The sequence below is a fragment of the Electrona antarctica genome (genome assembly GCF_951216825.1).
Source record: "Electrona antarctica genome assembly, chromosome: 12".
NCBI lineage: Eukaryota > Metazoa > Chordata > Actinopteri > Myctophiformes > Myctophidae > Electrona > Electrona antarctica.
Window position 1 is genome coordinate 38,058,641 of NC_136793.1, and position 27,743 is coordinate 38,086,383.

At 41.9% G+C, this 27,743-nt stretch overlaps 2 protein-coding genes across 13 annotated transcripts in view; one reads left to right on the forward strand and one right to left on the reverse strand.

Annotated features, from left to right (window-relative positions):
* The window catches only part of arvcfb (ARVCF delta catenin family member b), a 288,700-nt gene extending 277,767 nt beyond the window's left edge, over positions 1 to 10,933 (reverse strand). For all 8 annotated transcript variants that reach the window (XM_079516206.1, XM_079516202.1, XM_079516207.1 and 5 more), the window contains exon 1: positions 10,743 to 10,933. The gene's annotated coding sequence lies outside the window, so the exon portion shown is untranslated. The remainder of the gene's footprint in view (positions 1 to 10,742) is intronic.
* tango2 (transport and golgi organization 2 homolog) overlaps positions 10,214 to 27,743 on the forward strand; it is a 31,469-nt gene continuing 13,939 nt past the window's right edge. The window contains exons 1-5 of one of the 5 annotated variants that reach the window (XM_079516212.1): positions 10,214 to 10,294; positions 12,694 to 12,819; positions 21,848 to 21,936; positions 24,963 to 25,082; positions 26,425 to 26,542. In XM_079516212.1, the coding sequence (XP_079372338.1) occupies positions 12,764 to 12,819; positions 21,848 to 21,936; positions 24,963 to 25,082; positions 26,425 to 26,542 (383 nt within the window). In that variant the 5' untranslated portion in view covers positions 10,214 to 10,294; positions 12,694 to 12,763. The other 4 variants (XM_079516210.1, XM_079516214.1, XM_079516211.1 and 1 more) reach the window with 4 other exon arrangements.

Below are 27,743 nucleotides of genomic sequence, written 5' to 3' on the forward strand. Positions count from 1 at the left end.
ATGTTCGGAGGTCTTTGCTGATTTTCCGGTGATCCCGATTGGAACATTGGCGCTTTCTAGTGCAAGGATGGCTTTATTTTAGCTCGCTAGCATTGACGCAAATTATTTAGCATCTAAGATGGCCGCCCAAGCCGGACGTGTATCAGCGCGCAACACACTAAAACGAAGTAGCTCCAGTTTTCAGTGGATCAGCAATCAAGCCGTTCGCCACAGGAATGGGCTGCCACTCAGCAGTAAAGTTCAATAGGACAGGCATTTCCCATAGACCATCTCACACTCCTACAGAGTGCAGGGATACAAGGTGAGGCAAGTAAAAGGAAAACATCCCTAAGCTCCCTCTGACCTTTCTCCATCAAAAAACAAACAAATTACAGTTACTGTTAGGGTGCCTTCTTTCTCCTTGAACCATCTAATGATGTGCCAAACCTCATTTCACACTCTCAAGCACCACTGCTGCTGTCAAATAGGAGAAATGCCATGATGTACAGATAAGAATGGCTGCTGTATTATGTATCAACTTTCTCACAGAAACCTAATCATAGTTGAGTAGACTTCTTAATTTACCATTATTGAGGCAATAGCATGGAACAGAATCAATAGTGACCTAATGCTAATGTGATTACATTGCCATTATGTTACTGAACTAAATGAATATTGCCCCAAACTAATAGCCTATAACACGATTGTTACTTTCCTTTCATCTCTTTGGATTGCCTTTGGTTTAGCAAATAAAGACTGGACAATAACTGTAAAACAAACCAATGAAAAGGCACAAAGCTCTATTTAGTGCATGAGGAAAAACTCCCATAGCCCTGTGAAATAATAGAGACATATAGAGATGTCAATATACTGTATGTAGATGCTAATTTGTTTTACAGGATGGTTCTTCAACTTTGGCGGTGGTTTGGTTCCATCCCCCAAGAGCAATACAAATATAGTTAATAAAATGCAGGTTATAGGTAATTTGAAGGTAGGAATGGTCTGTTAACTTGAGGGGCAATATAGTTTTGTTTTAGTGTACATAATTTGCCTACAAGGGATTGCTTCCACTGTAGATATGACTTATGGCAGCCTGGAGATATCAATGTGGTATAATTAATTCTACATGCTTTTAGTGTCTGAGCTGAGTGTGTTGACCATACAGTATATACATGGCAGCCATTTTGTTTTTATATCATACTCAGGAAAGAGAGTTGTATTGATGTCCCACACGTATTCAAATCCCTGTATTTACACTATCCGCCAGGACAGTAGTAAGCAGCTCTTATCAGACATGGTCTAGGGCTAGGTCACAGGTTATACGGCCAGCACTAATCTGCATGTGACACAGTGACCCATACTGGGGTGAGGCTAGAGAACAGACGGACAGTCAGATGCACAGTCTGGCCGTCTGGGTAACACTTTATATTAAGGTTGGGGCTATAATGCGTTATAAGGCACTATTATAACACTTGCTAGAAATGTTTAAATGTATGCATAACAACTTATAACAAGGTTTATGATCATTTATAAGTGGTCATAATGCATTATAAACTCATACAGTAAATACCGGTAACACTTTGCTTTAAGGTCAGGTCTATAATGCATTATAAATAATGCACTTAAAATGATAACACTTGTTATAAAATGTTTATATTTATGAATAACCATGGTGGTTATAATGCGTTGTTCCACTGAGCTTATGCATTATTCATGACCAGCATTTATAATATGTTATACACATTATAAGACATAGGTTGACATACACGATTACAGTTATAACAAGTGTTATATTGCCTTAAAAGCACTTTTATAATGCATTATGAATGTGAAGATAATGCATTATACCGATCTTTAAAGTAAAGTGTTCTTCTGCATGTACAGTGTGTGTGTGTGTGTGTGTGTGTGTGTGTGTGTGGACACGTGCATGCATGCGTGTCATTGTATAGGCATGGGGACCAGCACATCCATACTCTGTTGACAATAAAATTAACTGTCTAATATCTAAAGGTTTGTTCATATATGTATGAATGTACACATCTTTGACTTTTGTAAGATCAAGGTTATATACTGCTATTCCCAATCCATTATGAGGTTATTATTATGAGGAAAAGCATGCTAAAAAAAAGAAGCAAAGAAAATATATAAAAAGATTTTATAAAGTTTTCTTTTTTTAATAAAAAGTCTGTGGGTGTTTTCAAGCTATTTTCTTCCAGATATAAGGACAAATGGAATAAATGAAGAAGCTTTTGGGAGTATCTTACAGACAGGGATTCAATAAAAGCACTGTATATTAATGCAGAACCTTGCTCTTTGGAGACGAAACGAAGATGGTAGTGGTGGAAAAAGAGAGGTGATGATTATGAGTTAGTCAGCACATTTAATATTCTAATATTATGTACCCGCCACCAGGTTCCATATAAGAGCGTGGGTTATCATCAAAGTAGTGAGCTGAAGTGCAGCAGAAGTGCTGCAAGTGCACCAAGCATTCATTATTCAAGTAAAACAAGAACGTTTCTAGTTTCTACAAATGGCTTCATCTGTACAGATCAAATCTTTCTAAGAACAATACGCCCAGGTCTCCCAGCAACTGGCTGGAGAATGAATGCTGTCAAAATCTGATTAGAAACCAATTTGGACCCTGAAGACATTTTATGTCTGTATGGCATTGGATACAGAAGATGTGCCTGAGGAAAAGTGAGAATCAGAGAGTAACTAATTCAGAGTGGAAACTGGCACAGTGGTTCAGTGGTCAGAATTGTGGCCACACAGTTTAGCCCTGTCAATGTAGAGTTCACATGATCTCCACCAACATTTAAGGCTGCAAATAGATTATTTCCTTAACGAGTAGCCTATTATATCAATTACTTTTTCAATGTATATAAAAAAAGTTTCTTTGTCTCCACCAGCCGAAGGCATGGGGAGAGTATGTTTTGCGCTCCGTCCATGTGTCCGTGTGTGTGTGTGTGTGTGTGTGTGTGCCCGTCCGACTCCGTCTGTGTACAGCTAATCTCCGCCACCGTTGGCCCGGTAGATGCCAAACTGCACACATACTCAAAACTCTGCCAACAACAAAACTCTGTCCCAGATTTTTCCACAGCGGCCTGTTATAGCACCACCATGAGGCCGATTTTGGCATAACACATTTCTGTAGATTACTCATACACATTTTAACCATACATCACGCAATTCGGTATACACTATCTCCATAGTAATGTGATCAACGCGGATCTGTCCGCTTTCCTATATTCCATCCTCATTGGCTTCCAAAGCCGCACGCTGTGTTTGCACACAGCGTGCGATTTCCATGCAATTATGCATGCACATTCCCACTAGGCAGAGGAAGAAATGCCACTTAAAATAATTCACATCAGCCTCATGGTGGTGCTATAACAGGTCAATTCATGTTCTTACCTATAATTGCACCGATCTGTGTACAACTTTGTAGGTGCACTCCCTAAAGGCCAAGGTAAAACCTTTGCCCTGCATTTTTCCCATTTGTCGGTTATTGCGCCACGATGAGGCAGATTTTAACACAGCGTCCGATTGAGGTGAAACTAACTGTGCACGCATATTCCCACTAGGCTGAGGAAGAAATGCCACTTGACATTTTTCCAAAGATGCTCCTATACTGGTGGAGACCTGTACCCCGAGGGGCACCTTTTCTAGTTTTTGATATTTTTTTAATTGATTTTATTGCATTTTTCAACCTAGACAAAGATTATCTAGTTTGCATGGCAGTAGATGACGCAGAGCAGGTGTCAAGTCAACTGATCCCTGCCAGGCTCGTGAGGCATGCAGGCAGGGCCTGGGGTGGGTTGGAGGTGAATATCAATCGGAACGACAACAGAGGTGGTGGGGAGCAGAGCTCTGCAGGTGTCTGATCCATAAAGAGCTATTCACTCTGGCTCCGGCCTGGCTTCCCCCAGCCCAGTCACCATCACAGCCAGAGTCAGTCACTCTGATCACAACAGCCACAGGACAGATTTACCCACGATCCATCACACCATGCACCAGTGGAAACATGTAAATTACTCGCATTGCAAAGTAATATTGAGTACAGACATGTGTTGTCTTGACCTGGGTGACAGACAGGCCACCCGTCACCGGTTACACCGGTTCAGAGACATCATTTAATGTTTTTCTTGAAGAACATCAAAGGCCATGAGTGTCAGCTATGTTAACCCGTATAGTCACACCTTGTGTCACACCTCGTGTCACACCTCGTGACACGTCACGCCACCATATATGGCCGTCTCCATATATGAAGATCATGACACTGACCTCATCAAACCTTAGCCATACATGGAGAAGACTGGATCATCATCTAGATCTGCATTAAAAATAAATGTGTTGCTGTCGGGAGGAAACCTCATAACTCCATTTTTGAGGTTTTTGATTTTGTTTTTGCATAAATCAGTGCTATTAAACACCCTTAACGTCTGTGTGTTGTTTCGAAAATATTGAACCAATGGAAAGTAGTAAAAAGTGCTTTGGACAAAACCTCTTAACTTCATTGGACCATCAAAATGTCTGCTAAAGCAACTAACTCCACCACCTCTCCCCCTCTCATGGAAGTAATTTACAATATATAAAGTTACAACACCAACTTTGATGAGGTTGTATTGCTTTGATTTAAAAATATAAGGTTTTCTTTATTTCCTGAAAAAATTATATTTTTCATTTCCTGAAAAATGAACATTGGAGTTATGAGGTTTCCTCCTGACAGTAGAGAGATATATGGAGCCGGCCAGCAACTCTACATCTGACCTCAAACCTCAAAACCATATCATCTGGCCAGTGGCCACTGGGCTGGAATGGCTTAGGGTTGAGTACCGCATCTTGCAATGGGTCTGGTCTACAAGATTAGCTACACCACCAAGATACCCATGTACCTGTCTAAATACTTCCTTAATGTCAAAGAAGACTTAAGTCCACACTCACCAGAGGGAGTTCAACAAACCACGTGCGGCTCAAACAAGGAATTCAATTAATTTCGCTCCTATGCCACTTTTTGAAGGGAAGACCTCCGCACACTGGACTTACTATTATGACAACAGGTGCGTCGGCGACAAAGCAGCAGACATGTAGAGAGGGAGGGAGACCCGCACACTGTCACTTGCTGGTTCAAGGGCTTTTTATTTAATGTCAAATGCAACGTTTCGGTCTTTCGACCTTCCTCAGGCATGAGTGCTCCTATGCCACTAAAATGTGGAACGCCCCACCAACAGCCATTAAGACATGTGAATCCCTTGATTCTTTCAAAACCGCTCTCAAAGAGCACCTATATGGACGGCTTCAATTCGAAACTGGCCCCTGTAAATTAACCCCCCCCCCCACCCCTTTCTCACCATAATGTACATGGTTTTCTCCCTTTATTACTTTCTTTATATGATGATTTCCTGTAGGTCTCTCTATGTTCTGATGAATTGAAAATGGTGGACCCTGTTGTAAATAAGTGTAATCAATGCTTTATCATGGATAGTCCACAAGTAACTAAAAAGTAAAAACTTAAATCAATCAAAAAACCAGTGACGAATAGGTCTCTACTTTGATGACGCTTACATTTCATGAGCTTTCATGACAAAAAAAAAACACCCCTGAACCACTGAACCACTGTGCCAAATCTATTCCAATATTGTTCAAGGATATGCTCATTATGCCGAGGTTATCATACATATACAACTGAGAACTCACAGAACACTCATTGCTCCTCCTTTGATCGTCCACACTATATGCTCACAATAACACTAATGCCTTGGGGCTAATTTACACTTTGTTGCTTCACAAAAATAACTCACTTAAAAATAATATATATACGTTTTTCAGTTGCATATGAGTGACGCAAGTATAAATTAGCTCCTTAGTCTACTTGTCTTACAATTAAGTGGTTGGAAGGAAACGGGTATGCTCAAGCCTAATTTATAGTTGCATCACTGCGTGTCAGTGCTGTGCACCGAAAACAACAGATCTATAGATCTTTAATATTCGGTGCGCCGCACTGACACGCAACGCAAGTAAGTAAGACTATTTCTGCAAGCGACAGTGGTATAAATCAGGCTTGACCTTATGAGTGGGGCTCTTATTGCTGATTGCCATTTTGTACTGTAACAACCTGATTAAGAAGACCAATGGTGCACACCTGACAGTCCTTAATTTGCATTTTTCTCATTACTGTGGTGGTCTTATGTGATGAATAATAATTAATATTAAGGTTGGCCAAGAAACGTGATCGGGACATCCCTAGTATCAATATTATATCCATATCATGATAATAGACTGGATATTGTCTGTGATTTGGGATATTGTACTATTGTGATATGGCATAAACGTGTTCTATAAAAATATAGAACACGCCTTGGCAGACCAAGGTGCAGTTGGAGGAAACACATCGACTCACTGGCCTTGGAACGTCTCGGAATCCCCCAGGAGGAAGTCACTAATGTTGCTCTGGAGAGGGAAGTCTGGAGCACTCTGGTGGAGCTGTTGCCCCTGCGACCCGACTACGGATAAGCGGTTGAAGATGGATGGATGGATAAAAATATAATTATCGGATCGGTAACAATCGTTATCGGCAGATACTCAAAAACAAATGATCGGAATCGGATCAGAGCAAAAAAACGTGATCGGGACATTCCTAATTAATATTGATCATCAATAGCCTTTTCTTAACATACTCAAGGCATATTTTAATGGAGAGGCTCATCATAAATAGCCCAATTAAGGCATAAGGTTTGGTCCTTGGAATTCTGGTTTTAAGTCTCATATGGGACCAATTGACTAGAACTGGACAATGGGAAAAAGTTATTTCTAATACTAAACTAGCAGCAGTCTGGGTCCCTGAGAACCAATATCTCATATCCTGAAATGACAGAGAAAAACTAATAACCAGATGTAATCAGTTATAATTTGTTGCTCGGCGATGATGAGCAACAAATACATTCTTGGATTGCCTTCCTCTGTGAGAGTCAACAAGCCTTTATGGCAGTGTCTAATTATCATTTTGATGAGATTACAATTTAACCACTTCTCAACAAACATGACACCAATTAGAAAGTCCAGACACCAACCAACAACTCCCAAACAGAAAAATCAGCCTGGTACTAACACAAATCTTGTTAATGGAACCAAATGCACTATATTTATATATATATGTATTTATGTCAATTTGTAGGTTTTTACTGTGCAAATTCTACACAGTCACTTCTGTGCTGCATTGGGTTGTATAGAGGAATCCACAGAGGGATGCCCTGGGCGCGGCCATAGCTGCGGGCAGTGCACCATTAACACAGTCTGTGCGGGAATCGGTTTTCTCCGTGGTTCGAATCCCAACGGTCCGGTGCGGGACACGTAGATGTCCGTTTAGCGCATGTTTTTATTGATTACTTTCAATCGCCTTTGTACACACCCGGACAATACATCAAGCAGTCCTGATTCGCCGCACAGCCCTCCGGTCACGTGATAAAAAATAAAAGAAAACTATCACGGATTGTATCGCCGAGGGACGGTTATTCTTTTATGATGATCATCGCCGTGGTCAGATGGAACAATGCAAATACGCTGTTGTGTTCTTGGAGGGGACAGCAAGTCAGCAACACCACCGTCCCTCGGCGAGCCGAGTTGGAACGATACACAGCGACAGACACGTACATAGATGGATAAATAATGACAACGCGTCTTTGCATCGTTCCATCTGCCCGCCTGGCGTCTACTTGATCCGTCATCATCATAATCTTCATAAAAAATAAACAAAAAAGTAGTAACGTAGCCCCGATATGTTCCCTCAGTCCCTATGCTCATTCTTTAGCTCATACAAAAGCCAATTACCGACGAAAGGTAAATGGGATCAATGTGTACTTTTTTCCTCGTAAAAGTAGACATTCAGGGCTTTCATCCGGTATATAGTATGTATAGGATTTTTTTTGTGTTCATTTGTATGCCTGCCTGTCAACGTCTGACATAAAACGGTCCCCAACTAGGCTTTCTGTTCAAGAAGAGCCCGTTACTACAAAAGCAGGTGTTACATAAAGGTAAATAAATTGGAGTGGACAAATTAAGCTTTCTTTTGAGGTATGCGGTGTGCTTCTCGCTATAAGAGAACATTTGCTGTCGGCCTAGGAAAAGGTTGGTCGTTCCAATGCTATCATCGTAGCGTCACGGGTAATCAGTTTGCGGGAATCGTTAGCACGCTTTGTGTTAAAGGGGAAATTCCGCCGTGTTTTACTGAATTATGTTGATAATGTGTATATGAATCACTGTTAATGTTAAAAAAAAGAAGGAAAAAGAAGAAATTCCATGCACTTATTTTCCACATCATCTCTAGAACAAATGGAAACAAAAAATAATAAATAGTTGCGCGATTGAAGAACAGATCTAGCGAATGGCCCGCACGGAGGGTAAATCCACGAAATCGGTATGGAACGCTGGATTTTTATTTTATTTTTAGTGGTCGATACATGTCAACATACCACAGCACTGATTGCCTACACCTGGCCTACAGGGCACAGCTCCATGGATTGTTTATAGTGGTTCTCTCAACCTATTCATGCCACAACCCCCCAAACTGAACTGCGGACCCCCACCCTGACAAGCACTTGGAATTGTAGGAGTTGTGACATTACATTTAGTTTGACTCGGTTACACAGATAAATATTGTGAAAATAGCTCACAACGCCTTGCAACGCTATTTTCTGAATTTTTGCCTCTTTCTTATATTATTTGACAATTTGGCCAATGTTTGACCAGTTTTTATAGCATAGTTTGGCCTTGTTGATTACTTTTTTTTTAAAAGATTTTTTTGCGGCTTTCGCCGCACTTTTAGACAGTAGGCCGACAGGAAACGGGGGAGAGAGATGGGGGAGTGACATGCAGCAAAGGCTGCATCGGGATCGGGAGTCGAATCCGCGGCACACTGCCAGACTCGGGCCACCGGCCAAGGTGCCTGGACCGCTGAGCCACGGCCCAGCTTGTTGATTACTTTTGATGCAGTAATGGTATTGTTTATTTTCTTTAAGTATTAAAAAGGTCTTAAAACGTATGTCCTTCAATTGTCACTTAACTGTCATCTGGGAAAATCATGTGGGTCCCAAAGGTTGCGAGCCATGGTATAGGCATGTAGACAAACTGCTCTCTCACTGCAGGACTCAGGTTCATGTTCCCTGCTGCTGTCTGTGCTGCTGAAATGTCTTTTAATAAGAGCTCAGCTATTTGAATCAAGAAGCTCCAAGGGGTGTCTTCTGTGACTGAACCTGCACTCTGACCCCTGCATGGAGAATGATGAGTGAGGAGGGAATTTGCCTTTAGGGATCAATAGTATACTGAAAAGGTGAGCTGGCTAATGAGTGTATTATTTTACAGCTATAGGCCAAGTCTTGAGTCGCAGTGGGTTCGATGAGAAAGACCAATGACTTTTTGATCACAAGGCATTTGATCTGGAGGCCAGATAACAAAACATTTACCTATAGGCCTATAGTTAAATAATCATCGATAATTTAAATCAAATGGGCCAATTTTGTTACCCTCTCTGATGTATGTGTGTACTGAGTATTCAAATAGCCTATTATTGATGTAAGTATCACAGATTAGTGTACCAGTAGTCTAATAGTATAGCATTATAGCGAAATAAAATGCACAGTGTCACTGTCTCCACACACCGGGCACGAATTCGGATTTTTAAGCGGCGTTTCTTCATCGGTTTTCCGAAAAACGCGGCCGGTGTGCAACCACCTTTAGACTGCAGTCACAACCGTCTCATCATCCATCACTATGCATTAAGCTTTGCATTGAAACATAATGCAAGCCTTACTTCAGCACCATAATGAAATTCACATTTAGACATACATAATTTGCAGTCAGAGAGAGAGAGAGAGGGGGGGGGGGGGGGGGGGTCTGCAGAAGTGCAGAGTAAGAATTAATGTGTTCTGACAGAACACTGAGTAAATGAAAATTCTAACATTGTAACATTTGAATCCAGAAAAGTGCCATCTGGACAGATGCTGTAGCAGCTTGTCAAGGCATGACCTTTTAACTGACTTACTAGGCCTATACTACTGTTTATTCTAATCTACATGCATCTTTTCTTTCTCGTACAGGCGCACAGCTGGAGCTGTATACGCACAGCATTGTATCAACTCCATATTCACTCACTGAGACAATCTGTGCGCCATGATTAAAACAAAGGCAACAAGGGAATCAAAGTCAGGTGGTAGCCTATGGCAATACGCAATATGTGAGAGTAGAGTAGCCTACCCACCACGGCACCACCAGTGCCACAAATCATTCCAGCAACTCGCAACTGCCCCCTGCTCCATTCCAGGTAATTGCAAGTCAGAACGAAAAGGGAGACCCTCTCTCCATGGTTACTCACTCCAAGCAGGAGGGGGAAAACAATTGAATAGTAGCTCAGGTGATTGGCAGGTCGTCCGTCTGTCTTGTCTGTCTGTCTGTGCGCACTGACGGTAACAAACATTTCGCAGAATGTTTATTTTTGTTGTAATTAAAGCCGACGTTAGTCGCTAGGCTATTATTCCCCCTGTCGCACAGACGCACACACATTAACAGCATCTGTTGAAACGACTGTTTTTGTTTAGCAAAAACCACGAATAAATAATAATAGCCTATACAACACGCTAAAACACAGGGCCGTCGTAAATCAAAATGCCCACATTATCTCAATATCAATTCAACATTAAATAAGCTATAACTCATCATCAGTTTCTTCATGGGATTATTCATCAAGGAAACATAATATTATGGTACCTTACCTGCTTAGCTTGACTTATAGCGTAGTCGTGCAGCACGCGCTCCTCGCACGCAGTGCAGCCTAAACTTGGCGATGTCGGACTCGGATAATCACCCGATGGATTTGTACAACATGTATTCTCGTCCGTGGTCCGTCTGATAATAATGCAACGAACGACCCACGTCACCCACCTATTCCGATATGTAGGCTACATTAATTCATCAACATCCTATTCCAAATGTAAAACGATGCGACTTCATACGTTAGTCCAAACACCGGTTCCAGCGGTAGTGCACGCACGCACGGCGCACGCAGTGGCCAAGTTACTGACTGTAGCCTATGTACAGTTACAGTACTACAGTAGCTTACAGTAGTGGTAGGCTATACATCCTCGACAACGCTCTTTGTTGTTTGTCCCCCTCCACAAAACAAAAAAAGAATAGTAGGCTAGTATTTAAACAAGTGGCAGTGGTAATTTATTATTTTATTTTATTTCTCTTTAAATTAATTAGTGAGTAGTGTTGCTGCTGTGCTGATTGTGACAAAAAGGATTGGGAATTAAGACATTTATCCTAACTGTCAGACCTTGATGTCTCCGCCCTTCATCACTTGCGCAGCTGTCAATGAACCGTTAATTGCTTCAGTTGTAGTAGTATTACAGATTATATCGTTTTAGTTGACCGAATGATTCTTGTCGTCATTGGTTGGTCACCACCACAAAAACAAAAAAAACAGTGCCACCATTATTTATTTCCACCAATAAATAAATAAACACATCAATCAATCAATCAATCAATCAAGCTACTGTCTACACTCTACATAATAGGCCTACACACTTTACGAGTTTACAGAGAAGTAGTCAAGTAGAGATCGAGTGAGTCATAACTAGTTTGGTGTAAATTAGCCATGGTTCACATGACGCTCGTACTTCACGAGTCATTATTCTGACAGTCATGTTCCAGGTCTAGGTGTAAATATCCTTATTACTCTATGGTAAATATGATTTGTCTTTTTTCATCTGTTCACTTGTTTTCACTTAAGGGTGTCGCTTGCCAAAAAAATAACAGATCTACAAATTATCGACGCGTAGCTATGAGTGCGACGCGACGTGTTGTTATCTTGTAGATCAGTCGAGGGAGACTTCTTCCGGCAGCGTACCACATGCTAGCCAATCAACGTGAGCGTTGGAACACTGTGGGGAGGTGCATTCGACATTATCTTTTACAGTGTCCGAGTGGGCGGAAAACATACCGGACTGGCTTCAACCATTGAGGGCAACAAACGGGTGCGGACGGCCGAAGTTTCAAATCGAGCCAACCCAATCCCGAGGGGACTGAGTGATCTAAAGTCTACAACACATTTAGTCGCGATTTTGATAACAGCAAGTGGGAGACAGTGAGTACTCTTTGACAGTCGTAAATGTAAATGTGCAAGATCACCCGCAAACTGAAATGACTAAAGACAACTTATCAAAAGTGATTTGCGACATAAAGTGTTGCAAAAGCTAAGCTAGTATTATTTGCCAGAGCCAGTGGTGTTGTGGCATTTGTTAGCTGAGGTTAGAGATTGCTTGCTAGCTAGCTCTGTTCTTACAACAGCCAATGGCCAGTGTGATGGATAGCATATCGGATGGCATGGTTTTGTTATTGAACTATAACGTTATGTCATCTGCAGTGATATAACTAACGCAGTTCTATTTCCATTGGATAGTTAACGTTAGCATTGAAACCAGCTTATTGTATTTGTCATCTAGCCTTGGTTTGGATCAAGACTGATACTATTGTATTTTATCGAGTCTGACTTTTACTTTCATATACGTATTTAAGTAACTAGCTGTCTTCCCTGCGTGGGTCTGAATGATAACGCTGGATAGGATGGGATAATAATAGCAACTGCAGACAACCTTGATGAGTATTAAGGTAACAACTGTATATGATATGAAACGAAGTTATGTTATATTCATTTTCCTTCAGACATTTTCAGAATGACCATCCTTTGAAAGTGGACTGAGTGAGACCCTGTCTTCAATCCCTCAAAACCCCCATGTGTATCATCTTCTTCAAGTTTGACCCTCGGCCGGCATCCAAAAATGCCTACAGGTAACATGATCAACCCCTTTATCCTAACCTCACGTGTTATGTTGGAAAGCAATTTTGCTGGAGTTCCACCCAACAATCGAATACCAACAAACTCCTCAAAACAATGTCGCCCCACTCGCCCTGGGCGTATATGACTAACTCTAAACTTATTCTCAGTAAAACAGATACAAAAATAAAAGAACAGCCCCACTGAGCGGTCGAAAACGAGGGCAAGCGTGTTTTAAGACTAGCATTCCGGATACCCAACAATCTAGTACAGAGTTCAGGCCATGTTTATTTGAGTTGTGTCACCATGGGACCTGGGAAAATCAACAAAACCTTGAATAACATTGGCAGAGTACATCTTTTGAATATCTGTACTTTAGTATTAGTTTCATATGATGTTCACTCCACAAATAATGTGCTTTTGACTCCACTACAACTCTAGGAAGGGACCCAGACCCCCAGGACCCAAACTTACAATAATACATTATGAATTTACCACCTAAGCTCTATTTCAAATATAGCCAAGCCAATCTACAAGCTCACGGTTAATAAAGGCGCTAGGGTGCCCACTGCCCAGCAGATGAGGCAGATTTTACTCTGAAAAGCCCGCCTTCCATTTCCCCCCAAAACCGGGAAATATAATGTTCCATTACCACCTCGCGCTAATAAGTCTGATCTCTCTTTAGAAGTTTGTAAATACATCGGAGATGCGAATATAATCAATTTTGAATGGATGAAGCCTTGGCCTGGAAGAGAGGTCATCAGGTGGTCTCCAACCTTCTTAGATTGTTTCAACCCTCAACCACTACACTCTCCAGTTGGCGGGTCAGCAGTGATTGGCCAAGTCACTGCCCCTCTCCTCCAGGCTTCCAGCTACAGATTAATCCACGGAGGTGTGCCCTGGCGCAGCCACCACTGAGGTGCAACCAGCACCCTGGGGAGGGCCACACCTGGCCAGCAGGGAAGGAAGTGACCTGCCGGCCAGGTGCAGAAAACCAGTGCTGACCACACCGACCGCCGCGCCCAGGGCACCCCCCCGCTGACCCGCCCATTATCCTTTCTCTCATGCCAGAACTAACAGGTGGCTCTCTCTGCCTTGTGTATTCTTGGGGGATAGCAGGCACTGAGAGGTCTCTCATTAATATTCCAAACGAGATGCTTAGTTAAGTCAGAAATCAGGACAGGCCTGGTCCGGCCGAGCGGTCCAGGCACCTTGGCTGGTAATCCAGCCTGAAAGCGTGTCGTGGGTTCGAGTCCCGATCCCGACGTCCTTTGCTGCACGTCCCCCCCCAATCTCCCTCCCCCTTTACTGTCAAACTACTGTTACTACTGACAGGCAAAAAGCCCCAAAAATATCTTTAAAAAAAGAAAAAATCAGGACAGAACATTGGCGTTGAACCATGGAGAGCGCCATAGATTCAGAGATAATAGCAAGTTTTGTCGGCCCATAAACAAGGAAGTGAATGGTTGTGCGCATGTGCAAAACATGTCTGGGAGCTCTGAGCAAGGCGTTGCCTAGCAACGCTGCTGTCAAAAAATGGATTTTAGCGATATACCATTAAAAAGGACCTAAAGACGTCTCCAGGGGGACCGCATGTAATTCAGACTGGGCATTAGTCCGACATGCGTCCGCATGTCGGACTAGTGTCTGCTCCCGTGCTTGCGGTTATGGTTAGGTTAGGAGATGAGGTGGGTTGTCATTTGTCAGACCAATGACTAGTCTGACCAACGTCTTGGGCCTTCTATGGGTGAAATTATAAAGCCATGTGGGGACGTCCTGTGCACAATAGGTGTTAAAAAGAAAATGTAATTTGTACTTTTGAATACTTAAAGGACCACTTTTCAACATCTCTTCATATAATAGGTCCTCACTAATGTTCATGATAAAACACCACCATTTTTTCCTACTCAGTCTGTGTCTCATAGGAGGGCTTTGGGCAGTTCAGACACCCGTCCACCAGTGACATCATCATTAGGCAGATTTGTTTTAAAATATATTTAGATTTTTATTATCGTGAGAACGATGGCTTCAACTTTTGCATTGCAACTTTTCAGGAAAAGAAAGCCTGCCGTTTCTATTGGCTTGGATTCACCATCGATGATGTCATGGTTTCTGAACTGCCCACAGCCTTCCTATGAGACACAGACTGAGTAGGAAAAAATGGTGGTATTTTATCATGAACATTAGTTAGGACCAATTATAGGAAGAGAAGTTGAAAAGTGGTAAAGTGGTCCTTTAAGTATTTTTAAAAGCAAGTACTCCAGTACTTTAACTCAAATACAAATTTGACTGAGCAACTTGACTCGCAACTAGTCGAGTAATATTTGACCAGGAATATCTTTACTTTTACTCAAGTACTGGAGTTGAGTACTTGTCTTGAGTACCACTGGTCATTGGTCATTATTTTTAAGCACTTTTGTTTAAGTATTTATGAAAATAGCTATTTCCATCGAGGGGTAGACTGTCACCGCACTAGGTGATATTCACACAACACAAGAAGGATCCAGCTTGTACATGTAGTCATGTACTGTATCGATTGTGAATACTAGAATGCACCAGAGCCATTTGAGATAGAGTTGTCTCATTGAGGGGTCAGAAACCCTGTCATGTGGTTCATGTACCATGCGTGCTTCATCAACACTCATTATGAGGATTCATTGTTTGGAAATACATAGTGTATGGAGCTATTGCTTGCCCAATTACACATTCTTGTTCTTGTTCTGGCAATAAATGATTGAATGTATGAGTATTCTTCATTTACATCATCTGCCATTGTCCTAAAATAATTGGTCAGACGGAGTGAACGGAGATGACGCAACCCTTTCTATCTCAATGGCTATGGTATGCACACTTTGTATCCATAGCTAAAGATTGGACAGGAAGGTCACACCGTTATTAGACTATTGTTGCATTTAATCATTCAGCGGGTTCCAGGTATTGCTCAAGAACACGTTGACAGGAAACAGGCTTGTGGGGTATTTTCCATTACAGGATAATTCACATCACACATACTAATTCCGTTATTAGACCGGTGATTGTTTTCATGCTATAGTTACATTACCGTACATTAGGCCTGTTCAGGATTCAGGAGTTATAGATAATTTGATATTGTGGTACTGAGCTTTAGCTTTGGTCAAGGGCAGATAATTTGATTGCCATCAGACTGGGTGACTTCTATTGTTACTGTATTCACTCATTCACCACATCTATGCTGAACACGCTATAGTGGAAAGAATTCTTCACCCATTTTTAAAACAGTTCATGGACATTGCATGTGACCTTCCTCGCAGTGAATGCCACTTTCTTTCAGTGGGCAGGCAGCAGTGCAGACCTGTGGACTAAGAGCTGTCAATGTGACTTAGGGTGTGATGTCAACCTTGGCTTATTATAATCCCCCCTGGGCTTGGGAATGAGTGTTCTACCTGGCCTTAGTCCATCTACGAATATGTTGTTCCATTTTGCTAGCCTGGGCCAGCAAAAGGAGATCACAAGAGTATTTTGCACACTGACTCAGACGGACCTGAAGCCCCAGAGAGGTGAACACAACTGCTGTACCCTTACACTGTTGCAAAGATGTTAAATCCGACCTCTATCCCTCACAGAACCTTGTGCTGCAATAAATGTTAACATCCAAAAGGTTAGACTAAACCGGTTGAAGATGGGACAAGAGACTTAAAAAGGGGGGATCTAGTCAAATCCACAGTCCTTTGGGTGTGACTCATTCACATTTGGAATTAACTTTGAATTAATTTCTAGACATCAGCCAAATGTTGGTCTATTTTAGTAGTAGCCAGTTGGATTTTCAACTATACTGGACAATTTAATAGCCTATCACTGCGGTGTATTAAATATATTGACACAAATTTGACTGGTGTAAACCATAGGTTCCCAACCACTACTTGAGCCCCCCTCTAGTGGTACACAGAGGAGTCGACAAAAGTGGAATGAAATATTTATATTACTACAGTCAGGTAGTTCTTCTGATCAAGGAATTGGTTGAAATAGGCTCCAGCCGTGCTGAAATTGGCATGACAGCAGTCACAGCACACCTAGCTGTTTTTTGAGAACGGATTAATCACATTAGCAGTTGTGCTGATTAGTGATTTGATTGAGTTTTGTCAGAGCAATTTCCTAGGTGGTACCTTAAACAGTATAAAAAGGTTGGGAACCAATAGTGTAAACCACTGAGATTCATTGAAAAATAATTGGATTATGTTAGAGTTCTAAGTGACAAAGCATCGTGAATAACAGCGATAGCTCAGCATCGCATTTAGAATGACAATGGCTTTACTCAAATCTCTTGCGGGACATCCTTATCATAATGTTCTATCAGTCACCAAACATTCTGTACATTGTTGGATGCTGTAACCTAAAGTGCTGTAGTGTATGAAGGTACTAGCATGACATACGGTACTATAGTCCAGGAAAGTAGAATGACATACGGTACATAGTAGTCTGAACCACATACTCAACTGACCAGGCTAAAGTGGGTAAGAAGTACACAAAATATATATATATATATGCATACCGTTTAGACTATACGAGTATAGAATAAGTACTGTAACAAATGTTTCCAGCTTTGATTTGTGCACATGAAACGGAGCAATCCAAACTTCCATTTTAAGCAGGCAAACTTTCCCATTGACTTATAATGTGAAAATGCAAAAACTCACATTCAAGTATTGTTTTCTCCGAAACTGTAAAGGCTAAAAACCAGAGGAGAATAACAAGCTGTTAAACAGTGTAACCAAGTTAGATATTGTAAATCAGATAATGTAGCTTGTAATAATCAAAGCATGGCAAAGAAAGTACATACAGAAGCAAGGTCTACATTTGTCAATAATGCATGGCTGGCTGGAGCTGTTGACTACTGTAAGTGAGGGTTGTGAACTGGGTGAGGGTGTGAGGGTTGTGAACTGGGTGAGGGTTTATATAGGGTCACACCTGGACGGTCATTGGTTAATGTGTCAAGTGGTGATGGCAAGCAACTGTCTGTCATTGACAATAAGTTGTGAGCTGTCCATCAGCCCTGCCAATGAGACGGCATGGTGAAAATTCACATGTGGATGTGAGGGTGCCTGCACTAACAATGATGGCCAGATGATCATATTTGAATAACCTAGTTGTGAGGTAGTGGCCTAGGGAAAATCCAGGGAAAAGAGATTTTTATTTTATGACCTATGGTTCAAGAGTTATAGGGCCAAACGTGATGTGGGCTGTTATAGCGCCACCATGAGGCCAGCTGATGTAATTCTATTGTAATTAAGTTTTGTAATTATTATGAACCTTCCCTCCAAGTGTTGTAACTTTAGCCCTTACAGTTTCCGAGAAAAAAATACTTTAATGTGAGTTTTAGCATTTTCCCATTATAAGTCAATGGGAAAATGTGCCTGCTTAAAATGGAAGTTTGGATTGCTCTTTCATTAATGTGCACAAATCAAAGCTGGAAACATTTGTTACAGTACTTATAAGGATTTTATCTGTCTACTGTGAAAAAATTATGCAGTTCCCAAGTAGGGACCTATGAAAGTCACGATAACGGCCTATGGCCCACCGTCTATCTATTTGAGATTATTAAGTGGGGACAGCATAGCTAAGCTTAGGGGAAATAAAATAATCTTTTCCAACCTGCACCCCACCACATGCCTTGGCCTGAATACAGACATTGGTGGATCATTTTAATCCATAACATCACAACATTTGACCTTGAGTGTGGTAAACAACATAGTTGGGCAGTTTTGTTATGGAAATGCAAACTCACTCATGTTCTGTGTGTCTAATTGTGTGTGCGTGTGTGTATCTGTGTGTCTAATGCAAATGGCTAGGCTGATAATAGGGGTACCATTTGAATTCCTGATTAAAGAAAATAAGATCTGGAATAATCCTTGACTGCTTGGGAATTTGCACAATTGTACAGCAGTTGAGTTGACTACAAAGGTTGTGAATTTCTTTTGATTGTAATTGTGTCTTATTTTTAGGCTCCTGCAGCCTTTGAAAGATTAATTTGGCTTGCTTGGGTAACCGGTGGTCTCTGTATTCGCTCTATTGAGATAAAAAATATCTGCTCACTGCATGAAACGGATGGAGTGGTGGAACTTGTACTTGACCAGCATCGACCTCATCACTATTCTGTTCTGCTCCCTCCGTACTAAGTTGTGAAAGTAAAAAAAAAAAAGTTGGATGACAAGGTCGTTCATAGGGTTGCAATCATCGATTATCTTCTTTGCGATTGCTTTTTGGATGATAAAATATAATTGAGAAGCTCTAAAATATTGTGAGATTGCAGAGAGTGCAAGTTAAAATTTCACATAAACATAAGGCTATGTGGCATAAAGATACCAAAACAGTATCTTTCTGGTTTTGATTGATTGCAATATTTATTAACAGTTTGCAGAATTACAGTACATTTCAAGCACAAACTCAATACAAAGGATGTTAACTGAGTGGACAACCCAATTAAGCATTACACTTGTTTACAAGAGGGTCCACCATGTTCAATTAATCAAAAACTAGCACTAGCACAGCATTACATAATACATACATTGGCCAAGTTTATTTTCACACTTGACATTTTCAGGTGTAAAGAAGTGGGCGAAATTCTTTTTTCATTTGTAGTTTTCAGAAAAGGGAAGAAGAGATAATAGAGCAAGCAAAATATACATACCTGTATCATATACATTGTTTTTGGAATTGGAAGTAATACTTTTTCTTCTTCACTGGCTCATTCAGTCTCTCTCTCTCTCTCTCTCCCCTACCTACACACTCCCTGCCAGCATTCATAGTACATAGTGTCACTAGTGATGAAACACGCAAAACAGTTCTTCAGTTCTGCAAATTAACTGTTTGCAGCTGGATGCACATGAATTCGTTCTAGAAGTGTTTGGTTCTAATATGGGAGGCACACTTCTATTTCTTCCACAGCGAATGGTACGGGTCTCAGATGGGTATGTTGAGCCATCCTACTCGGTCCATCATTTTTCAGTCCACGCACGCACGTGCACGCACGCACGCACGCACGTGCACACACACATGCACACACAACTGAATAGAGCAGAACCGGGCTAAAATGTGTGACACTACTAGTTTTAACAGTGTAATTCATATACACAGTGACAGAGGTAATGGGGAAGGCACTAATAATAAATATTGCACTGTTGCTTCAACAAATAACTGACAGTAGTGCGAAGCTGGAGATTAACATCAAACACCGTATTAGGGACAGCCCCACAGCTGGAGGGTGCCCCGTGTGTGGCACTGTGTGTAATGACTGGATCCTGTGATGCTCATGGTTTTAACACAGCGTTGGGTGGGTCAGACTGAAAGATCCTTATGTAAGGTGATTAACGTGTAAATCAGATCACACTGGTGGCATCCCAGATCATTTAGCTGTGGTTGTAATTGGCTATGGTAAATATTCAGGGGAAGAGTATTGTTTTTATTGATCTGCAGTGTCACACAACTATTTCTATTGCATTTGTTAACCCATTAAAACCAGGAAAGCATCTGTGTAATTTTTGAGTGGTGCAACCACTCCTATTGACAGCTATGTGTGTCCCTGGGTCCCTGGGTCTGTCTGAGCACGAAAATAGCGTTATAGCGTTTGTTCACCACCAAGTGTCACTGTTGCACAGCCTAACACACAGACACACAGACACACACCTGTGGCGTATCCAGGAATTACGTTTTGGGCAGGCAAGATGTGTTAATTGTCGTCTCCCCGTGCACAATCGTAGCACTAAAGGTTTTCAAAGAGATATACCTGCCAGACGAGTAGGATACAAAGGCTGAATGGCATGCATTTACATTCCAATGGGTGATTGAGGGTCACGCTCTACCGCAACTGCCAATCAGCTGTCCATTAATAGTTCTCAGGTCTTGTTTTTGTCCTTTTTTTCTCATTGTATGGATTTTGTCCAGGCCAGAAATGGATTTGGACAGGCGGACGCCTGCCCTCGCCTTATTGTAGATACGCCTCTGACACACACACACACACACACACACACACACACACACACACACACACAAAGGCCAGGGATGAGGGCTTGTACAGTACAGCACCACTCACTTCAGACGGGTTTGATTTTTGCTTTGGCTATTCAAAAATAGCATTATACAAGCTCTGTACATCTGCTTTTTTTTTATTATTATTATTTACATTTGTGAGAAATGCTGAAGTGTGAGAACTACTAATTTAGAAGGCAATTGTAGAATGGACCTCAGCTCGTAATGGGTAAAGAGAGTGGACAGACAGACAGACAGACATAGGGAAAAACTGAGAGGGCGACAGCGTATGTCGGGAGTTGATGCTGTAGAAAGTTGCTCTATACTTTTATTCACAAATTCCCTGTTCCGTCACCACGTCTCCACTCTGATCCACTTCTCTTCGGCCATCTTCAAAGAGTGCTCCCTCCTTCTCCCAGTGTTTGCTTCCTGTTGACGCTATTATATTGAAAAACACTCTGCTTGATGCTGCCTGGCAGCATCCAAGTACCCTATGAAACTTGGAAGGAATCAAGACGTGCAACACAAAGCAGCAACAGCAGAGCCCCAAAACACCACCATTGGTGTCAACAATCTATCAATCTTGGGCCGACTGCCAAACTCATTACCACCATGTCGACCACGATCAGCTGTCCAGATCCTATAGGGAGGATGCTGGCCCAACAGGGAGGATGTGGGATCAAGTGCACCTGCTCCCCCTTGTGTTGTATTGCGGTACTAGCATAGTTTGGGATTGACTTGTAAATGAGTGTGGGAGAGGTGGAATAAGGATGATTGATTAGCTCAATTCAGATGTAAAATTTGTTGTATGAATGTATGTAATATGTATCCTGTCTTTATAGATGCAGTAAGAAAACTGTAATCTCCTAAGATCTCCTAGCATAGAAGAAACATTGACTGCCCTCTCCAAATACCAGCATTGATCGAGGGAATCACCTGCACCCACCCACACATCTTTCTGTTGTCTCTTGTACCAGCATTGATCATGTCGAGGGAATCACCTGTACCCACCCACACACCTTTCTGTTGTCTCTTTATCAGGCTTATATTGGCTGCGAACAGAGATGAGTTCTACAACAGGCCATCCAAAGCTGCAGACTTCTGGGCCAATAACACGGAGATCCTCAGCGGTGAGTAGTTGTTTGCGTTATCTTGACCTATTTTGTTTAAATAAACCACACACTGAAAGCATATTGTAGTTTATTTGCACAGACAAGTAAGAAAGAAGTAAAGTGATACTGAGTGGGTAAGAGAGTGAGTATGTTGACGGTGTATCATTCACAATGGGTTCCATCAACTAGCGCTTGGCAGAGTATCAGCATTTCAATCGCACAAAGGTGTGTACACTAAACCTGATTTTGAGAAGATTATCATGTGAGACTGAATATTGTTTGGACAGTTTGACCCTTGTATTTAATGAGTTCATTGTTTATTGTTTATTTGGATCCCCATTAACTACTACCTTAGTAGAAGCTACTCTTCCTGGGGTTCACACATAATATACATTACATAATATGAAAACATTTGACAAGAAAAACAGTTCAAAACTTAAAATACAACCACATTTTAAAACAATTGATGATATGGTATTGTACATCATTGCATAAATATAACATCTTAACTCAACAACCATAAATACAATTTCAGTTTTTAAGTACAGATACAGTATAAAATAAACATTTTAAACAGTGTGCAGTGTGTGTTAATCAAAAAGTAGATGACATGAGATTTCTTTGATTTCTTTTTAAAATCAGTTTTACTTGTTGCCTGCATGAGTTGTGATTGAAGACTATGCAGCTCTTTCGTTGCTCTATATATTACTGTGTGTTGCATTGCATTCGTTTTTGAGATGGGAAACGTAAAACGTTCACGGCACTACATCTTTAAGTCTAACCGCTGAATTAGATCTGGCAGAGATCGCCATCAACAGCAGTGGATGTGTTGAATATGTCTATTTGCTCTGTTCACGTGTCAACACTCCTGTTGAAGATTAGATTTTTCATTGTGGGTAGTGGCTATGAGCTGTGCTGCCTTCGCCCTTTTATCTGCCAGGGATTTGAACATGTGTCTCCCAAACTTTCACCGCTCTTCCAAGACGGAATGTCTGCTTGACCAGGGGATATATTGCTTTTATGAGCTTCAGACAGGCAGTATTAAGGGCCTTTCAAACGTGAAGTGATATAACGCGCCTATAGTTCATTTTTATGAGACCTGCGTTGTTGCGCAGAGAAGTCGCGGATGCGACAACGCAAGCGTATTTACGTGAGCGCGGTCCCGTGATTTTTTTTTTACGCTTGCGTTGTCGCGCCCCTCTTGAGCAGACCTCGTTGATCCAGGCAACAACATGTGCGTTTCTCGCTTCCCGTTTGAAAGGCCCTTTACTTGTAAAACCGACTACCCGGCACCAGGGTCTGCATTTCTATTGGATAGATACCATCTGTAGAAGATGTTACACTATATTCAATTACCGTATAAAAAGCACACTTGTGTGAAGTGAGGGGTGCTCTTACCATCATACATCATCATACATCAAATTCCGTGCTCAGCCAATCAAATCATCGCTATGGGGTACACACATTGCTTAGCCAATCAAATCATCGCCATGTGGTACACGGATTGCTGCTTTACACTTGTTTTTTTTACTGGTTTTGATGTTCCGTAAATTATCTGCTCCATTTGCTTTTAGAATGTCCATTCTCCTTTTCCCCACCGCACAGTAAACTACCCTAGTTTAATTGACTGATGCTCAGCAGTCCGATACGTAACATGGCTACACCTTAGAAATCAATCACCCCCTTTTCCTGCTGAAGGAGGAAACACAAGAGATGGCCTCGGCTTGCTCACCCGTCTCCTCTGCCAGGGGTCAAGACTACAGCCTTTAATTGATGGCTGCTTTTATGTGGTGTGACAGAAATAAATAGCCATGGCTTATCTCAGAGACGAGGGCAGCAGTGCTAGTGATGATGTGAGGTCTTAAGGATACCGCATAAGGAGAGGAGAAGTATAGCTATAGCTCACAGAGTGACTCGGAGTTGCCCCATTGCTAATAGCGGACTACTACAATTTACAAACTGTAAGTTGGCTGAAGTAAGGAGATCTGTCAGGTGGAAGGTGTGACAAACTTGCTGAATACAGCTCTCTATACACTGCACAGACAGTTGGCTTGTGTGGTGCTAAAATTAGAGCTTGATATTCACTTATAACAACAAAAGTATGAGCATGGCCACATGCTTAAATAACAATTTGTGAAACAGCCAATCGGCGAGCTCTACCCCCTCTCTGCCCTCATCCCTGCCACCCCGCTGCTATCAACGGGCAACAACAGACTGAGCTGGCTCAGCCTGCAAGCTCAGTCACTACAACTGATGACCTGTCATAACCATGTACACACTGACTGCACACACTGCAACTGATGACCTGTCATAACCATGTACACACTGACTGCACACACTGCAACTGATGACCTGTCATAACCATGTACACACTGACTGCACACACTGCAACTGATGACCTGTCATAACCATGTACACACTGACTGCACACACTGCAACTGATGACCTGTCATAACCATGTACACACTGACTGCACACACTGCAACTGATGACCTGTCATAACCATGTACACACTGACTGCACACACTGCAACTGATTTCCGTTGCTTTCCAACATTTATCAACGGCACGGTGACGTCGCCCTGGTGTGTGGAGGCTGTAAGACCGGTAGACCGCCCTTGTTCAAAGTTGATGAAGTTTGACATGGACCCTTCTCTATGATTCAACAAAAAAAGCATATCCTGAAATATTAGCGTAGTTTATTTTCAAACCAGCTTTTAGCTTTATACATGCATACATTATTCACAAAGAAAGGCTTGGCGTGCTTAATCTAAGGAGCTCTCCGTGGTTTTGACCAGATGAATATACTAAGCTCTTCATTTCTGACTTCAACATGCCTCTCGTTCAAAATATGAAGCGAGCGATCATCAGCGACTTAGATCGTAATCTTAGCGAGGTAAGCAAGCAAAATTATGTCTCCCGGTTTTTGTCCAGAACGGAAGGGGGGGCTTACAGAGTAAAAGCGGCCATATCTTCCCGGCACCCCGAGCTTCTATTTTGAAAGAAATCCCGGCGCTGATTTTGTTAATAATTCTGCATTTCTAGGACTTGACCTGGAATACGGCAAAGAAGGAGGCTCATGGCTAGGAATCACCAAGAGGGGCAAGTTGGCCGCTATCACCAACTACCTAGAAGGACGGGCCAACCCTGAGGCACAAGGGCGAGGTGAGGGGACAAGTTACCCCAAGAATCATCACTACTGTATGTCTGAAAGAGCTTAATGTTAAACTATGCATCACTGTTTTTACATTATGTATGGGCTCCATCTTGCGCCACCCTTATCCCTTATCCCTAAACGTATTTGCCATTTTCTACTATTTTGAAAAGCATTTTAAAATAGTTCAACTAGCCGATCTACATCGAGACATTGTGATCTTGTAGATCGGCTATTTGAACTATTTTAAAAGGTTTTTTTTAATGGTAAAAAATGGCAAATTAGTTTAGGGATAAGGGTTAAGGGGTGGTGAAAGATATAGCCCTGTGTATTTACTATTTACCTGTCACCTTAATCCTGAGTGTCTTTGAATTGAATGAATCAATACAGTGGCCACTTACTGAACAGTGCCCAGGGGGCAGTTGGGGCTTCTATTGGTTGCCCATGGCCATTTCAACACAATGCTGGGAAGGACCAAACCTGAACCTTCCAATATCCAGACCGCCTCTTCTTGAGGCACTGCCACCTCTACAGTGTAGAGCAGTGGTTCTCAACCTTTTCAGGCCGTGACCCCCCCAAAATAATCATATTTGAACTGGGGACCCCCACCCTGATAAGCACTTGTAATTGTAGGATTTGAGGCATTACATTTAGTTTTACTCTGTTCCACAGTTAAACACGCAAGGCATTGTGAACTTGTAGATCTATTTTCACCATTTTACCTCTTTCCTATATTATTTGACAATTTGGCCAATAGTTTCTTGATTACGTTTGATGCAGTAATTTAAATAATTTTATTTTTTTGGGTTAAAAAGGCCACTTTAATGTCATCTGCGCCGTTCTGCAGATCTCCAAAAATCATGTGGGGACCCCCCTGGGGGTCCTGACCCACAGATTGAGAACCACTGGTGTAGAGGAGGACAATAAAGTAAAAAACAAATTAAATGTAGAAAATCAAGTGTTGGTGTAAATGGGCTGCCTTGATAATTTTTACGAGTTCTGCAGAAAGTGAAGGTGTGTGGCCTCATTTAGGCACATCCTCTCAGTAGCTCCCCAGATGTCCACCGCAGATGTTTCCTTACCTTAGGGACTCGTGTCTTTGTGTTAGAGCAGCTTTCTAATTGTTTGCTTTCCCTCATGGTTTCAAGGCCACATCTTTCAATGTCTCGTTGTTGTTTTAAGCCTGGGTAGTTTTCTCTCCTTGCTATTTTCTAAATCGAGACTGATTAGGCGGCAGGTTGAAAGCAGAGAAGGTAGTAGCAGGATTTGACGTGAGCTCCGAAACGGATGCCATGGAGAATACAATATTGTGAATTTGCTATTTTCTTTTTTTTCTTTTTTTTTTCCTTTTAGGATTTCTGGTGTCCAACTACTTAGCGGACAGGGACGTGGACAGCCAGTCCTACCTGAGAAAGGTCTCAGCAGAAGGCCAACTGTACAATGGTTTCAACCTCATCACGGCAGAGTTCAAGTAAGTTAAAGGTGTGGTGAAGTCCTTGAGACGGGGATTAATAGCTTCAGTCTCTTCCTCCACTATTCATGACTGGAATAGGGATCCGATGGTAATTCCGCAACCACACACACCATTCCCTTCTCTCTTCCGTCTACCTACAGTACACACTCTTACTGTGTTGCAGGTAGACTAGTTAATAAACCTTGCTGTGTGTGTGTGTGTGTGTGTGTGTGTGTGTGTGTGTGTGTGTGTGTGACATTGGTAAATGCAAATACATGTTTATAGACTTTTACATTATTTGTAATATTTTTTGGGGAAATGAAATGACGGGTGTTTTCGGTGTATCTAAACTCAGCTGTTGTATTTTATATCATTTTAATCTGTGATTAGTCACCTTTACAATGAGGTATAGATTGTAAAGACCGGGCGTACGTGGAATGAGCAACACAGCTAAACGTGTGGATAGCGCCTCCAAAAGATTTGCCAAAATGGCAAGTGCTTGGTATTCAACCCTTGCTTTGAGTTGCTTAGTGGATTGGATGATTGCACTCTCCCACAGTAGAGTTCTCATTTTCTGCCCGAACCCGGCCCGGCCCGACCCGGCCCGACATTTTCGGGCCGGGCCGGGCCCAAAACATTATGCTAATTAGTCGGGCCGGGCCGAGCCTCGGGCTCTGTGATTTTCCGTGATTTTTTCTTTTTTCTTTCTCTTTCTCCTTTTTTCAAGAATGTTATTATAATAAAAATAGCAATTCTGTTATTTGTGTAATGTGTAGGCTATACTGCCTACAAGTATGTATTTATTATAAAGAGGGCTTCACTTAATTGTGACAGGAGGAAGACGGAGGAGTGGAGGCAGGGGGCTTGGATTACTGACTGCGCACAGTGCGCAGGCATGAGCAGAGAGAAGTGAACGGTGGGGTGGTTGTTTATACCGCTGGCTGGCCTCTGGTTTGCGGCGCACCAAATGAGCTTCAGTTCATATGCTAAATGTTTTATAAATCAATCGGATTATCACACGATATCTGATTCAGCTATCGTGTGACTGCAACATGACGAAAACAGTTGCACAGTTGCACTGAGCCATCTCGTTAAACCCAGCTGGCTGCGATGAAATGAATAACCTAATCATTAGGCCAGCTAATCAACGTCATATAGTCACCAACCGTTCCATATAATTCTGTAGTGTATGATGACCACGCAATGTTACAGTCCACTG